This window comes from Aulonocara stuartgranti (assembly GCF_965226115.1).
Source record: "Aulonocara stuartgranti genome assembly, chromosome: 6".
Classification (NCBI taxonomy): Eukaryota; Metazoa; Chordata; class Actinopteri; order Cichliformes; family Cichlidae; genus Aulonocara; species Aulonocara stuartgranti.
The window spans coordinates 1,283,392-1,300,116 of record NC_138944.1 but is presented as its reverse complement, the minus strand read 5'-3'; the positions used below and the strand labels follow the sequence as shown (position 1 = coordinate 1,300,116).

The window sequence follows — 16,725 nt, the reverse complement described above, 5'->3', positions numbered from 1 at the left end:
CGAACAAAACCGACTCATCCAACAAAGACGACAGGAACCATCAGAGAGGAAGAGAAAGGACGAGCGTGTCCAGAACAGTGATTTCCAACATAAAGGTTTCAAGATGGCGCCGAGTATGGCAGCCTCGTCGCGAGCTCCCCCAAGCAACGGCTTTCTTCTGTGTTTAATTTTACTTTTCCTTTATTTTTTCACGAGCAGCACTTGTCTCCTTGTGTACGACCGACAAACCTTACTGGACATAAAAGACGGTCTTTCTTATAACTTTCCGGAGTTCAAGTTTTGCAACACGGACGCTCCGTTTGCAGACCCCCCATTCATCTCACCTGAGACGCCTTTGTTCTCTGGCCCTGGAGGCCGCAAACGCCGACGCAGAGGGAGAAGATCTGGCGTTCTGGTTCGACTGAGACGGAGCACTTACAGACCACCGTTACCCAGTTTATTACTGGCTAATATGCAGTCTCTGGAGAACAAGCTGTGCGAGCTTCGGGCACGGATCTCATTCCAGCGAGAGATGCGGGACTGCTGCGTGATCTGCCTCACAGAAACCTGGCTATCGGACAAAGTACCGGACTCCGCAATACAACTACCGGGGTTCTCTGTGCACCGCGCGGACAGGTCACAGGATCTTACTGGGAAAAGCAGAGGCGGTGGTGTGTGTTTCATGATCAACAACAGCTGGTGTGATTATGCGAACGTGCACCCGGTCAAATCCTTCTGCTCACCGGACCTGGAGTACCTGATGATTACGTGCCGGCCATTCTGGCTACCGAGGGAATTTACAGCAGTGATTATTACGGCTGTTTACATTCCCCCACAAGCCGACACTGACCGTGCACTCAGGGAACTGTACAGCGCGATCAGCAGCGAGGAAACCGCACACCCAGAGGCAGCGTTTATCACAGCCGGAGACTTTAATAAGGGAAACCTGAAGAAAGTCTCACCAAAACTCCATCAACACATCCTTTTCAACACACGTGGAAACCGGCTACTCGACCACTGTTACACCTCTTTCCGGGATGCGTACAAAGCCCTCCCCCGCGCCCCATTCGGCCAATCAGATCACTGCTCCATCCTGCTCCTGCCCGCCTACAGGCAGAAGCTGAAACAGGAAGCTCCAACCCGGAGGGCGGTGCACTGTTGGACGGACCAATCGGAGTCTGCGCTGCGGGACTGTTTTGATCACGCGGACTGGGAAATGTTTCACGTGGCCGCCAGAGACATTGATGAGTACACAGACTCAGTCTGTGGATTTATCAGGAAATGCGTGGAAGATGTCGTCCCATCCAGAACAGTTAAATCCTTCCCAAATCAAAAACCCTGGATTAACGGAGATGTTCGCGCGGCACTGGCGGCACGGAGCACTGCCTTTGCCTCCGCGAACACATCGGACTACAAACAGGCACATTACCAATTCCGGAAGACGATCAAAGCAGCCAAACGTGAGTACAGGGACAGGGTGGAGCAACAGTTTGACAACCCTCGGAGTATGTGGCAGGGACTAAACACGATCACAGACTTTAGAGGGAAAACCAGCACACCGCAGACCACGGCCTCTCTGTGTGAGGATCTAAACGTATTCTACGCTAGATTCGACACAGCAAACACCATGAGACCGGACAGTGTGCGCACCGCGGATGACGTCAGTGCGCACACTGTGTCTGAGGAGGATGTGCGGAAGTGCTTCAGGAAGGTGAACGCACGCAAAGCTACTGGTCCGGACGGGATTCCCGGCCGCGTCCTCAGGTCATGCGCGGCTCAGCTGGCTGGAGTGTTCACGCACATCTTCAACCTTTCCCTCTCTCTGTCTGTAGTCCCAGCCTGCTTCAAAATGGCCACCATCGTCCCTGTACCCAAATCCTCCACCATCTCCTCATTGAACGACTGGCGACCTGTAGCCCTGACCCCCATCGTAAGCAAATGCTTCGAGAAGCTGGTCAGGGACTTCATCTGCTCTGCACTACCCGACTCACTGGACCCTCTACAGTTTGCATACCGCCACAACAGGTCCACTGATGATGCCATAGCCCTGACACTACACACTGCCCTGTCACACCTGGAGAAGAGAGACACGTATGTGAGGATGCTGTTTGTAGATTACAGCTCAGCATTCAATACCATCGTTCCCTCGAAGCTGGACAGGAAACTGCAGGATCTAGGACTGAGCAGCTCCCTCTGCAGCTGGATCCTTAGCTTCCTGTCTGACAGACGCCAAGTGGTCAGACTGGGCAGCATCACCTCATCCCCCATCACACTGAACACTGGTGCTCCACAGGGGTGTGTACTGAGCCCTGTCCTGTACTCACTCTACACCTACGACTGCACAGCCACTAACAGCTCCAACATCATTGTGAAGTTTGCGGACGACACTACAGTGGTGGGTCTTATCACCAACGGTGATGAGACGGCTTACAGGGAGGAGGTCAGCGCCCTGACCCACTGGTGTCAAGACAACCATCTCACCCTCAACGTCGCAAAGACAAAGGAGTTGATAGTGGACTTCCGGAGGTGCAGAGAAGTACACACCCCCATCACCATCAACGGCGCTGCTGTGGAGAGAGTGAGCAGCTTCCGGTTCCTTGGAGTACATCTGGCTGAGGATCTTACGTGGTCAGTACACACAAACAAAACAGTGAAGAAGGCGCAGCAGCGCCTCTTCTTTCTCAGGAGACTGAAAAGATTCGGCATGAGCCCCCGCATCCTCAGGACCTTCTATCACTGTGCCATTGAGAGCATCCTCACTGGATGCATCACCACCTGGTATGGCAACAGCACCGCCTACAACTGCAAAGCTCTCCAGCGAGTAGTGCGGTGCTCTGAACGGATAATTGGAGGTGAGCTTCCCTCCCTCCAAGACATCTACAGGAAGCGGTGCCTGAGGAAAGCGGGGAGGATCATCAAGGACTCCAGTCACCCCAGCCATAAACTGTTCAGACTGCTTCCATCAGGAAGGAGGTTCTGCAGCATCCGGTCCCGTACCAGCAGACTGAGAGACAGCTTCTTCCATCAGGCCATCAGACTGCTGAACACGTCATAGACACCTCAGCTTCACTACTGGAACTTCAACATTATGCACTCCACACTGTATATAAATGCCACTTGTTTTGCACATATTCAACTCTGTATATTTTATATATTTTATTATTATTATTATTATTATTATTTTTACTATTTAATTTGTAAAAATGTGTATACACACACACACACACACACACACACACACACACACACACACACACACGTAGGAAAATATTTAGTATACACATCCAGAAATGCATATACTATTATATATTGTACATATATTTATTAGTTTCAGGTTGGCCATTCTTGTATTTTGCTCGTTTGTGTTGTTGTGTTTGCACATCTCTGTTGCTTGTGGGGCTCGCACACAAGAATTTCACTCGCATGTGCTGTGCCAGTGTGCCTGCACATGTGATGTGACAATAAAAGTGATTTGATTTGATTTGATTTGATAAAGACGAGCAGAGGGAGCGGAAGAAATGAAGGCAGAGTGCTTTGGTTTGAAAAAGAAGGACAAAGAGTGCAGGGACTGCGGCATTCACAGAGACGCCACTCAGATCGACCCTTTAAACTCTGACCTGAGCCAACCCGAGCTCGAAGCTCGTCAGACTCTTTGTTATCATGTTGCTGAAACCAGTCAAGGGTTTAGAAATGATTTAGTGCCGTGTAGCTGCTGCTGATGTCAGGCAGGTCCCACAAACACCAGAACTCACTCCTGTGGGCGTCTCCTGCACTTCAGCAGAGACGCAGCCGACGCCCGAGCAGAACAACGCCCATCCTGCACGCACGACTTCCTTCATGCTGAGGAACAAACAAACTGGGCCCGATGTTCAGCCTGAAATATGAATGCAGGTCTGTCTTCTGCTTCACCTGCACGTGACATAATTATGGCGTCTGCCGGTGGCCTGTCCTTTTAGCACTTCTGCGTACAGCTGGTTCTTCAGTTCTGCCAGCACTGCTCTTCAGATTCTGAGTATCTGATCGCCCTGTCATTCACCACAGCTGCAGGCTATTTCTGACCCGCCCACTGCAGCGCGAACAGCTGGATCGGCTCCTCTGGAGGGCTGGCCTCTGAACACTGACGTTGATAAGCACCACTACAGTATTCATGCAAAATTAGAGCTCATCCTCCAATAATCACGAACCTGCCGGTGCTCGAGGGGCGTGTTTGTGTGTTACAGCCGCCATCGTACACCTTCCTCAAACTTGCCAGCCACGCTGCCTCTTTCTAGTAGCAATACCAGCAAAGCCACATCTGGTTGGTTAATATTTTAAACCGTGTGGCGCTCTACTCCAGAGGTGCATTACTAAGCATCCTGATAACCGCCGAGCGTGATGTAAACCCTCTGAGCTCTACGTTATCTGGCTGAGGCAGTTCAAAAAAGCGCCCCTCGACAGCCAAACCCATCTGTTCTCTGATTGGATTGTTACATTTGTGATTGACATGACATTGGCCAATCAGATGAAGGGAAGAAAAATAGGGTCAAAATCCGTACTTGTAACTTGCAGGGTTTTTTTTCTAAGTCCACACACAAATCTTTTTTACAAGTACAAAATATTTATGACCACATTTTGAGCCCATACTTCTCGTAACTCGGGCCTCGCAGCCACAGAGCCGGTCTGATGTGATTGTGAACCGAGGCGTCTGCAGACACTTGACCCCGCTGTGAGGTGAAAACGGTTCCCGCCTACGCTCCTCTCTTCGTGTCTCTCGTGTTAATTTGAAGCCTCTCTGGTCCGTTTGCCGCTGTAGAACTTGTTCATACTAATTAGCTGCTAGATGAACACGTATGTTCTGCAGCTCCCCCTGGGGTCTTTTCTGGCATTACAGCCGAGGACAGCCCGGTGCCGTGACAGGGCCGGGGTCGACTGCTGCCCTCGGCCAAATGTTCACTTAGCGTAGAGACCGCCCCCTCCCGCCGCCCACCCCCACGTACACACAACCAGCCGCAGCACCACTTAACTGCGACATGCTTCCTTCAGCAGTAACAAGTGTTGTTTCACTCGTATTTGTCATGCAGGCCACGGACACACACACTTATCGCTGTTATACCCCACACTCAGGGTTGTGACTCCGGTTATTCCCCCAGTTTCACTCACTCGTAGCTGGGTCATGACCCACGGGTCAGCGGTTCAATCCCCGGTTCCTCTAGTCCACGCAGCATCTTCGGAGAACCCATAATTTCACCCAATGCATCATGAGCGTGGGGGTGGGCTAGGTCAAAGGTCACTGAAACTGTTTGATATTGATTCTCTGACATTGCCAATAATCCCGTGTGCACTGAGCAGTCTTCTGCGATGAGGCGAGAGCTGAGCTCGTCCACAGACTGTGGGTAACAGCAAGGCAGGGCACAGGAAACGAGCTTCTCTGCACAAAGCCGAACAATCCCTCCTGCACACACTCAGCTGCCACTGCAACTTTTGGAGCCATCCTAAAACTTCAAGGAGCTTTTGCATCATCTCTAAGGTGCCTGTGCCTCTTTCTGACATGCAAATGTGTGCTTCACGTCTGAATGTGCATCCTGATGCTGTGTATTAATATTTACTGCGTTTGCATTGAGCATAAAATGGGATGGAAATGATGGTTTTTAGCCACAGCCACAAAATAAGTGTTCAAATGGTTTACTCACCATCAGTGAGCGTTAACCGGCACAAAGCTACGCTGACACAATGGACCAACATCGACCGCTGGCATCTGGAAATGTCACATTGTTTAGCAACAGGCTGTGATTGGTCACCAAGGACGACATGTGACGTGGGCACGTTTGAGGAAACTCGGTGGAAAGGAGGAAGCCATTAGGTCTTTGTGTAGATAGACTGGGGGCGTGTGCAGGGCACCGGCCTCGGCAGAGGATGTGCTCCTTCGTGTTTTTCATTAATGTAATCATGACAGCTGCTCTCTGATTAACAGGAAACACACATTAAAAGCTGGGAGCAGCGTTTTCTTTAGCACGTCTGCAGGTGAAATATGTTTCATCGTGTTTGGTGCCATCTGCACTCAGATGATCTCATTCTGCATCTGTGTATATTTGCATCTTTGTAGCTGGACTGTTGAATTATGAACTCCCAGGAGCTGTGAAATGGGAGATAAACACCGACTTCATGAAGTAGCTCTGCAGCAATTCCCTCGTGCTAATGCAAGAGATAACCCGACGTGGAGCCTCAGGAACGGTTTCTGGAGTGTCGACTATTTTCCTGTGACATCCTCCTTGGGCTGACATAAACCATCATGACATGTTTCTGTATGTACACTTAGAGCAGCCTTTGAAGCAAGTATAAAGTACATATTAAGAAGCATGTTTAAGGGAGAAAAGCATGAAGTCAGAACAAACGTAAATAAACTTGACATTTCCACGGGGTATGATGATGGACGAAATCTGAAGCAGGAACTTGGGAATCATTCAGGACATTCATCGTGTCCTGTAGCTCAGCTAATGAAAACATGAAATTCGGCCAAGCTCCCCTTTAAGGTCTTCTCCTCGTGCAGCTTTGCACCAATTCTGCATTTCAGAAGCTGCCTGAAGAGTTGATCACACGTTAGCGATGTCCTATCTGAACCCTGAGGCCGTTTTCTTAAACTGGACAGAGAAGCTCACGGAGAAGCTCACGGAGAAGCTCACGGAGAAGCGCTGCGATGCATTACAGTAGTAAATATTCTGCTTCATCGGCTTGTTGACTTCAGTGGGACCAAAATGAACTTTGTATCCATTAAAACGTCAGACTAGTTACCGTCACCACAAACTCAGCAGAGAGCGCACACGGACGAACTCACTCGTCACCCGTGTTTGAACGTCAGCGCTGAACTGTATCACCATCATCATCACCGTCATCATCATCATCATTTAGATTAGTTTAGCATCTTTCAAGAGGGCCAACTACGATTTATGAACAACAAGGTCCGAAGGTTTTGTGGAAGAGGTGAGTTTTGAGTCCAGCGATGAGGCGTTGTGGAGTTCCAGTGGGTGGGGGCCGTCCCACCGAAGGCTCTGTGGATGGGACAGGAAGCAGACCCATGGCAGAGGACTGTGTGTACAGGTGCAGCAGGTCAGACAGGTGCTGAGGGCCGGGTCGCTGACAGATTTAAGTGAGCAGAAGGGTCGTATATGTGATGTGGTGACTTGACCACAAGTTGAAGGACGTTGTGAGGAACGTGTCAAAGGCTGAAGGACGAGGACGTGGCCAGAGTGAGCAGTGATGAGAAGATCGTTGGATGGGTGGACACGGCTCTTTCCTGAGGGGAGGGGGGTTGGAGACCGGCCGGCTTCTTGAGGACGGAGTCACTGAGCCGGTTTGAAGCTGGGGGGTACCTGGTGTATCCACTCACCTGACAGTTTCTGGGGTTTTTGGTGACACCAACACGATCTTCACTCACTATCAAACCCACTCCTTCCTGCAGAGTTTATCCTGTCACTCCAAATGACACTGAAGCTGAGCTGAAGCAACAAACTGGAAGAAGTTCAGAGGAGTCGGGGAAGGTTTAAAAACACGCCTCATGACACTAAAAATATAATGCACCTAAAATGTTCCAGAACATAATTTCTTCACATCAGTGTTTTTACAGTTCAGTTAATAATGTGAGCGGCGCCCTGCCGTGGACGCCCTGCCGTGGACGCCCTGCCGTGGACGCCCTGCCGTGGACGCTCTGCTGTGTTCTGGGCGTCAGGGAGGCGGCTGCAGTTTGTTAGCTAACTCGGTGGGTTTTTACAAGCTCGACTTCCCCGGTGCGAGATGACACGGCCCATTTCCATCATATTTGGGCCTCGCTAATGTAAAGCAGCGACGCGTCATCCGTGTTTATATACGGGCTGTGAGTCAGAGGAACAGCGACACACTGTCACTGTCACAATAACAGCTGTTTTAATGTCATTCCTCCCGACAGCTGGACTGAAATTACATGATGGCTTCCTGTGTTCGTATTAGCGTTCAGGCCACCGTGACCTCCGTCCTTTTCATCCACCCATGCAAAGTTATCAGATCTCTGTGCGTCCCGGGGAAAAGATGGACCTTTCTTTTCCAGTATCTGCATGAAACACTCGGAGTGCAGAAAAAGTCATCGTGACAAAGCACGGAGGCTTGTAACGAGCACGGAGACAGCAGCAAGTACTGAAACATTAAAGAGTCTGCAGGAGTCTACATGTTTACTGCATTATGCAGGGAAATTATGGAAATTAAGGAAAAAGCTACTCAATTCCCTGAAACAGCTTTTATAGTAGTGGACATGTCAGCATAAAGTGCTCCCCTTGGTCGCCCACAGAGATGGTGAAGCTCTAATATTTCAGCCTCTGCGATATCAGGCGGGGAGGGAAAAAGACAAAGCAGACCTTTGGGTATTAAGCAGGAGCGACGGCCCATCCAGCGCTGTTGAGAGACGGACCGTAAGCCTGTTAAACTTTGTCTCTGAATCCATCCGTGACCCTGTAAGAAGATTTACCGCAGCTTTGATCTCCTGTGTTCAGCCTTTTGTTCAGCTCGCTCAAACTTTTGGGAAACCGCCATTGTTTTCATTCCAGAGCTGATAATAAAAAATGCAGAGAAGAGTATCTCCATCTAAAAGTTGGCTCATTAATAAAGGATGTGAGGCTGCGGGAGGAGGAAGAGTCGACGCGACAGAACAGGAAATCGCTTTAGTATCAGTCGGCCTCAGCCTGACTTCACAGGAACTATTTGTGGTTTCAAAGACAAAATCTCACGAGCCTCAAGTTTCACATCGCGGAAGGCAGATCCACTGTAAATCCACAGGATCCACCAGAACCAGGAGCTACAGTTACACCAATATCAGTCATGTGATATCCATTATCCAGTCACGTGTTCACACCACGCTGCAATCGTGCCAGAGAGCTCCAGGCTTCCGTTAGCACGCTAAAGGTTAAAGTTAAAGCTGGTTTGGAAGGGCTGCAGGAGAAAGCCTCTCCTCTCTGGGAAGAACACGGCAGCACGGCTGACGTTTGCAGATGTTCGTCCTGGACCGCCGAGCTGCTGCGACGGTCCGGTCCAGACCTCAGTGTGTGACCCTCAGACAGCCGTGCATCAACCTCAGTGAACTGAAGCAACGCTGTGAAGACGCGTGCGTGAAAATCTGTGTCCACGTGAGAAACGGAGGATGAAACCGTTACTTTAGGTTATTGCTGCTACAGGAGCAACGAGCTGCTGAATGAGCGGAGAGCGTCGAAGCGTCAGCCACAGCTGAGTCGTGGCTCATTCCCAAAGCTGTGTGAGCTCAGGCCCAGTTTGCACACATTAGTCCAGTACAGGCTAACCGACCCCATGATTCAATCTTAGACTGAAGATTAAAGCTTCGACATCCTCCTCTTCCTCTTTCTGTAACCACTGCCCCGCTCAGCAGCCCGGGTATTCTGATATTTCTTCAAGTTAAAACTGCTTTGAGTTTTTGACACGTCTCTTTAAATGTTTCACAATAAAAGCCTTATTAAGAAAAATATGTGAAACACAGAGAAGCTTTTAATGTGAAACAACCACAGGAAACACTGAGTTTGTATAAACAGGGTAATTTAAATAACACGACCAAAGGAAAAGAGGCTGAAAGGAGGCACCGTGCCAGCTTTTACGCACTTTTAAGGTGGAATGGCGACTCTTGACACCTTAAATGTGGCTCTAACCTTCAGTTTGCATTTACTCGATTGCACGCAGAACAAACTGAATGTGAATATTTTATTTCCTGTCTGAGGGTTTTTCCGGTCTGCACCGAGATCATGTGACACTTCAGAAACTGATCCCAGTTTTCCAGACTCGTCGATCTTCAGGCTCAGCAGGTTTGAACAAAAGTGTGACTCCTTACATCGAGAGAGACGGAGGATTAACGCTGTAAACTTACAAGAAATCAATAAAAATGAAGAATCGCCATTGAAGACTCACAGTCTTAAATATGTGAGGGTTACGTGCCGGCCTACAGCAAGCTTGGACATGATCCAGGATCAGTACTTCGCTCTTTAAATAAGTGAAAGGCAAATAAACTGTGAGCTCCTCGTGTGCAGCCACACTGCTGTCACTGCTGAAAGCTGAACGTGAGCTCGTTCCCTGAGCTCAATCATCGAGGCTGCTGGCGGTCAGCAAGCCATCAGAGCACTGACGGCTCAAGCTTCTCAAACCTCCTCTGACTTTGTTTCCTCGGACAGACCTCGCTGTCTGTGTGAGCGACGTTTCATTCAGCAGCGCTTCCTGCAGAGCGAGGATGGCCTGCGAGCGCGTGCTGTCAGCGGATTGGCTGGAAACTAACTGGGACTGAATGATGAGAGAGTTTAATGAGTCACGCCGGAGCTGAAGGACTGACCCAGTTGGTGAGACTCTGAGGGGCAGCCTCAGAGTTATGCCAGGTCACGATCCGTCACATTACTGTTTGGTGATATTGATCACTGTGCCTAATTATCCAAACAGGAAGTGAACAAGCTGTAAAGCAGACTCAAACCGCGTCCTATAAAAGGAGTCAGTTGTCCCACGGCTGTCCCTCGAGTGCACGCTCTGATCCCTGCATGTGTGACTCAGAGATGTGGTCACATGATCGTGGACTCAGCCAGCGATGAGCACGTTTACACATGTTCACACCACAGGACGGTAAAGAGGCCATCGTACCGACCGTACAGATACAGACACGCAGATACGAAGTCCACGGCAGCCTTGAGCAGCCTGCCATCGCTCCCTTGCAGATTAAAACAGCTGTGAGATTTTCTGGACAGAATTTTAGGCGCAGTGAAGGGGCGGAGCGAGTCAGTTGTTGGCGTGATCACAGTTTGCAGCTCTGCGTGTGAAGCAGCTGCGATGAGGATCAGCACCACCCAGTCTGAGGACTTCAAGTGTTTGGGGTTCACCATCTGGGGCGATCGTGGCTCAAGAGTTGGGCGTTCGCCTTGTAATCAGAAGGTTGCTGGTTCGAGCCCCGGCTTGGACAGTTGTTGGCCGTTGTGTCCTTGGGAAAGACACTTCACCTGTTGCCTACTGGTGGTGGTCAGAGGGCCCGGTGGCGCCAGTGTCCGGCAGCCTCGCCTCTGTCAGTGCGCCCCAGGGTGGCTGTGGCTACAATGTAGCTGCCATCACCAGTGGGTGAATGGGTGGATGACTGGGTGTGTAAAGCGCTATATAAATACAGGCCATTTACCATCTCTGCTGACTGACCACATCAATGAAATCTAATACAAGCGACATGTTTTCACTCTCGGAGCGTCGTCAGGGCTCAGAGAGGAGCTGAGGCGTCCTGGTGCCTCCACAGCAGACCCACAACAGGATCGGGTTACTACTAATTAGGGATGGGTATCGTTTATCCGATACCGGTGCCAAATCGGTACTTTTGAAACGGTGCCGGTGCTCAAACGGTGCTCAAACCGGTGCTTAAAGAATGGAGAACACAAAATTGGTCCAAAAACCTCTCATGTTCAGCTGTTTTTTGTAAAAATATAACAATGTTAGCCTTTTCTGCAGCTATGGGGCATATATGGTATCACTCTTGGCTGGAAGCAGTGCTTAAACAATGGAAAAAACACAAACTTTGTCCTAAACCTCTCATGTTTAACTGTTTTCCACTTTTTCTTTGGTCATTTTAGCCTTTTTGGCCAGGGTGAAGGGAGCATCTGCCATCAAACAAGAAGACAGCAGCATGTAGCTATGATGGTGTTTGCTAGTTCACCTTACATGCATTAATGTAATAACGTGGTTAGCCTACTCAACGTATATTACACACGAACAACATGAAGCTACTCACGCAGAGAAGAACGGCTGCTGCTGCCATCATCATCATTTCTGCTACACTGGCAGGGCTAGGGGCCAGGACTCTCCTCTTCTTGTATTTGGGGGATGTTGCACAGGGGCGGAGCGTGGGGGTGGCTTACGGGGCTTAAGCCCGGGTTGTTTTGTCAGAAGCCCGGGGTATTTTGGAGTGTAATTTTTTCATAGTTAGATGCCTGGCTGACAACTGTATAAAACAAAAAGTACACACAATATTCGAAGCACATAGTGCACACTGTGGGAATTTACGACTGTGCGTGAATCCCCCCCTGATATTGGTATGATCCGAGCTCAGGCACTAAGCGACTGAGCGAGGGGGCGGGGGGAGCTGCTGCCCGTGAGTGCGCTGTTGGAGCGACGGAGCCAGCCATACTAAGGAGAGCTTAAGTTTGACCAGGTACCAAAGCAAATCATTTGTACCGTACAAATAATGTAAATATGACGGTGCATCACGAAAGATTGATATCAAACTGATCACTTGACCCATATTACGTTACTCGCTCTTCAAGTGAATCAACAAATGGCGAAATGAAAAGCCGAGTGTTTATTTCATATTTTCAGTTCTTACCCTCCCCGACTAATTCGGTTTCAGTTATGTACTGAAATATAAGAATGGACATTAGAGGCTTCTTTCAAAGAAAAAACTCAGGTAAATGTTATTTTATATATTATGCTTTGTATGTTGTTCAGTATATTTCTATGCAAAACAAGAGGGATTTCAGTACACAGCAGGATATTCACATTTGTAACCAGATATTTACACTTTAGGGAGAAAACATAAAACATTTTTACTGTACAACATCAATTTAGAGTAAACTTTTGTTTTAGATAAATATTGAAATATCTTTTGAATTAGTTAAATGTCAGAATAAAGAGAGACAGAGCTTCTGTTTTTATCACTTTCATCAAATGTAGGAGTACATATACACTAAGTTTATTGTTAATTAATAAGAAAACTGCAGACGATTCCATTCTGAGCTGAAGAAGCTTCTGATAGGTTAGTAGAGTCCATGTGAGTAAACTGGTGGCACAGCTGTGGATGCATATAAGGCAAAACACAGAGCCTGTTTCTTTGACATGGGAACATCAAGAGATGTCAACAAAACACCAGGAACAGAACTGTGGAGCTCCATAAGTGTGGCTCAAGTTTGAATACAATTTGGTGCCATTTACAATTAAGAAATACAGACAGTTTCTCTCTTTACTCTTAAAGTTAACAAATATGTTTTTATATTTATCAATCTAAAAAAATAAACATTTAGTCTGATTTGATCTTACAATTAAAAAAGTGTTTTTATCTGAAGAGTAAATATCTGGTTTCAACTGTATATTTGATGATTGTCAGCACAAAGAGAGAGAGAGGAACAGAGAGGGAGAGAGAGAGGAGCAGAGAGGGAGATGGAGAATGAGGACAGAACAGATGAACAAGAGCAGGTGAGACACACATGTTAGTCAAATGGTTGTTTGCCAAAAGTATCACCGTATCATAGGTCCTCATGTATCTCGTACCTAGTGTTTCTTTTTAGGTTTGTTATTTTTCAAATTCTATATTTATTAAGTTATGCAGCTTGTTTACACAACAAGGATAAATAATTATATAAACTTTTCTGAATCTAAATAGTGGACTTTGGTAGAATTAAAAAACAAGTGTAGTGCAGGTCTATGATGATTTTTAGTGCTATCATCTAGTTCTGATTCTGGTTCTGTCTTGGTTAAGTCCTCAGTAGTCCTGATTTTGAACTGTTGTAGTCCTGTTTTAATTCTGGATCAGTTCTGGGTCTGGTTGAATTGGGGTTTAGTCCCTGTGTCTTGATACAGGCCTGACTTTGTTCTGCCTCGCTGCTTAATCAAAAAACTAGTTTAAGGTGTCCTGCACATGTGATATATATTTTTCCCTATATGAAGTCATTCTTTTTTGAACAGAGCCTATTAATCTTTTAGTCATTTCTACCCCCCCCCCCCAAAAAAAAAAAAAAAAAAAAAAAAAATCCCACATGCATACTACTCTTTGGGCTAAGCCCCAGGTGTTTCAAATGTCTGGCTCCGCCTCTGAATGTTGCATAACAGGCAACCCACCCGCAGTAGATGCGCTCGGTGTGAGGTCTCGCAGCAAGCTATCAAATACGGCGCATTTCTGGGCTTTTTAAAAAAAAAACGCTATGCGTCGCCAGGTGTTTCATCGGATTCTTGGTGTTACCTCCTTTGACAGTATCACAGTATCAGCTTAAAGCACTTGTTGCTGCTGAGTTTGCATATTTTGCTATGAAGTACAGCCAGACTTTTAACCGCTTCGCCTTGGGCATTTTTAATCTGTAGCTCTGCTTTAACAGAACGTATGTACCTGGCCCCGCCTACTATCCTCGGAAACGTAAAATGATTGGCTAGAATCTAAAGTGTATCACAGCTCAGGAAAAAAAAGCACCGAAATAAAGAACCGAAATGTGCGCTGCTTTTCGGTCTGGTTACTACCGTTTATGTCAGAACCGGTGCCATCATGGCACCGGACACCGGTACCCATCCCTACTACTAATAATTAACGACTTTACCTGCACAGGTAAAGTCGCAGGACTAACAGCTGCTTCAGGACAAGCATCATCACGTGCACGTGCTCAGCCACTCCAGGCTCCTCAATCAGTCAGCTGTCACGTGACACATGGGCGCGAGCGGAGGCGAGGGTCATTCTGCCCACGCAGTCACTGATAACCCTGATCCCAGCAAATTATACCGAGGAGACTTCACACAGAAAACATCAGCGATAAAAATAAAACTAAATAAATATGAAATGAAATAAAAACATTAAAATAAATGCATCAGCAGCCACGTTTCTCTCACATGAACATTTCAAACACAGTTTGAAGTTCAGCTCCATCCTGAAGCACCTGTGACTCCAACAGGAAGTCCTCAGCGTGCCTCACACAGGTAAGGGGGGGTCGGGGGGTCGTACCTGAGCAGCAGCACTACCCGCCACGCGAGCAGGCAGCCCGCCGCGGACAGCGTCCTCCTCATGCCGGTCAGAGCCTCGCGCTGCTGTCCTCGCGCCTCTGGATGCTTTCAGCACCGCGAACAGCGCTCGCGCTCCAACTGTGCTCACACGGCACGCGGGGGGAAGCTCACGCACATGCCGGAGAAACGGAGCGCGCTCCGCTGGGTCCCATCACCGCGGACAGCGCGCGCAGCTGTGCAGACCCGAACTGGGCTCGTTCTGTGCCTCGCGAGGCACGGGGCACGACCGCCCCACTCCGGATTTCTCGTCGTGGCAGGCAGCTCGACCAATCGTGTCTGACACCAGGAGCCCGCGAGCTGCAGCCAGAGTGGCGTCTTTACCGCTCTCATCTCCGCCTGTATGCTTACCCCCTCCCCCTGCTCCTCCTGCCCTCCTGCTCCTGCCCCTCCTGCCCTCTTGTACCTCTCCTCCTCCCCTCCTGCCCTGCTCCTCCTCTTCTCTCCCCGTCCCCCTCCTCCTCTCCTCTTCCTCCTCCTCCCCTCCTGCCCCCTCCTCCTCTTTCTCTCCCCGCTGCCCCCCCTCCTCCTCTCCCTCTTCCTCCTCCTCCCCTCCTGCCCTGCTCCTCCTCTTCTCTCCCCGCTGCCCCCTCCTCCTCTCCTCCTCCTCCCCTCCTGCCCCCCTCCTCTCTCCCTCCTCTCCCCTCCTCCTCCCCGCTGCCCCCCTCCTCCTCTCCTCTTCCTCCTCCTCCCCCTCTCCTCTTCCTCCTCCTCCCCTCCTGCCCCCCTCCTCCTCTTCTCTCCCTGCTGCCCTCCTCCTCTTCTTTGCTCCTGCCCCCCTCCTCCTCTCCTCTTCCTCCTCCTCCCCCTCCTCCCCCTCCTCCTCTCTCTCCCTGCTCCCTCTCCTCTTCCCTGCCCCCCTCCTCCTCTCCCTCTCCTCCTCCTCCCCTCCTGCCCCCTCCTCCTCTTCTCTCCCTGCCCCCCCCTCTTCTCTCCCGCTGCCCCCTCCTCCTCTCCTCTTCCTGCTCCCTCCTGCCCTGCTCCTCCTCTTCTCTCCCCACTGCCCCCCTCCTCCTCTCCTCTTCCTCCTCCTCCCCTCCTGCCTGCTCTCCTCTTCTCTCCCCACTGCCCCACTCCTCCTCTCCTCTTCCTCCTCCTCCCTCTGCCCCCCCTCCTCTTCTCTCCCTGCTGCCCTCCTCCTCTTCTCTCCCCGCTGCCCCCCTCCTCCTCTCCTCTTCCTCCTCCTCCCTCCTGCCCTGCTCCTCCTCTTCTCTCCCCGCTGCCCCACTCCTCCTCTCCTCTTCCTCCTCCTCCCCTCCTGCCCCCTCCTCCTCTTCTCCCCTGCTGTCCTCCTCCTCTTCTCTCCCTGCCCCCCTCCTCCTCTCCTCTTCCTCCTCCTCCCCTCCTGCCCCCCTCCTCCTCTTCTCTCCCTGCTGCCCCCCTCCTCCTCTCCTGGCTCCATCTGTCTCTGGTTCATCTTCTGCTCTGCTGAGCAGGAGTTTGGAGAACCACATGTGTCTGTGATTGGCGGCTGTGTGGAGGACGGCGCTCCGTGCGCTGGATGGAGGCCATGGTGATAATCCCTCAGTTATGACTTCACGTGTGGAGTTCCAGCTGCAGGAATAATAAACATGATTTTAACATGTGGAGGTATTAAGGTTATTTTGTTTTCCTTGTGAGGTCATCGGAGGTTCAGGTGATGTCACGCTTGTAACGGGGCCTGGGTGGATGAATTGTCTCCAGGTATGCTGGTATCACATTTCTGGGATGTTGTCGGGAATGTTTTTATCCTGGATGCTCAACACCAGTAACACTCAGGTTACCTGAGGAGTGGGTGGGAACAGATGTACTGAAGCCTCAGCTTTGATGGAGGAACCTTCACCCCTCCTCCTCCTCCTGCTGCCTCCATTCATTTCTCTTCGCTGACTGAACGACCCAGAACGTGGCTCTGCGCCGCACGTGCACATGTGACACTGATGGGATGATGAAGGTGCTGAAAGCGAGAACATCTTTCAGGCACTCATCATCATGTTC

General features: G+C 49.8%; 1 protein-coding gene across 8 annotated transcripts in view; it reads right to left on the bottom strand.

Moving 5' to 3' along the window:
• The window catches only part of glra3 (glycine receptor, alpha 3), a 59,806-nt gene extending 44,834 nt beyond the window's left edge, over positions 1–14,972 (bottom strand). For 7 of the 8 annotated variants that reach the window (XR_014277136.1, XR_014277137.1, XR_014277138.1 and 4 more), the window contains exon 1: positions 14,696–14,972. Coding sequence is in view for 3 of the 8 variants with exons in the window: in XM_082535627.1 (XP_082391753.1) it covers positions 14,696–14,757 (62 nt within the window). In the remaining 5 variants the exon portion in view is untranslated. Of the gene's footprint in view, positions 1–11,728; positions 11,746–14,695 lie in introns of those variants that run through there. The other variant, XM_082535628.1, reaches the window with a different exon arrangement.
• Positions 14,973–16,725: the final 1,753 nt, after the last annotated feature.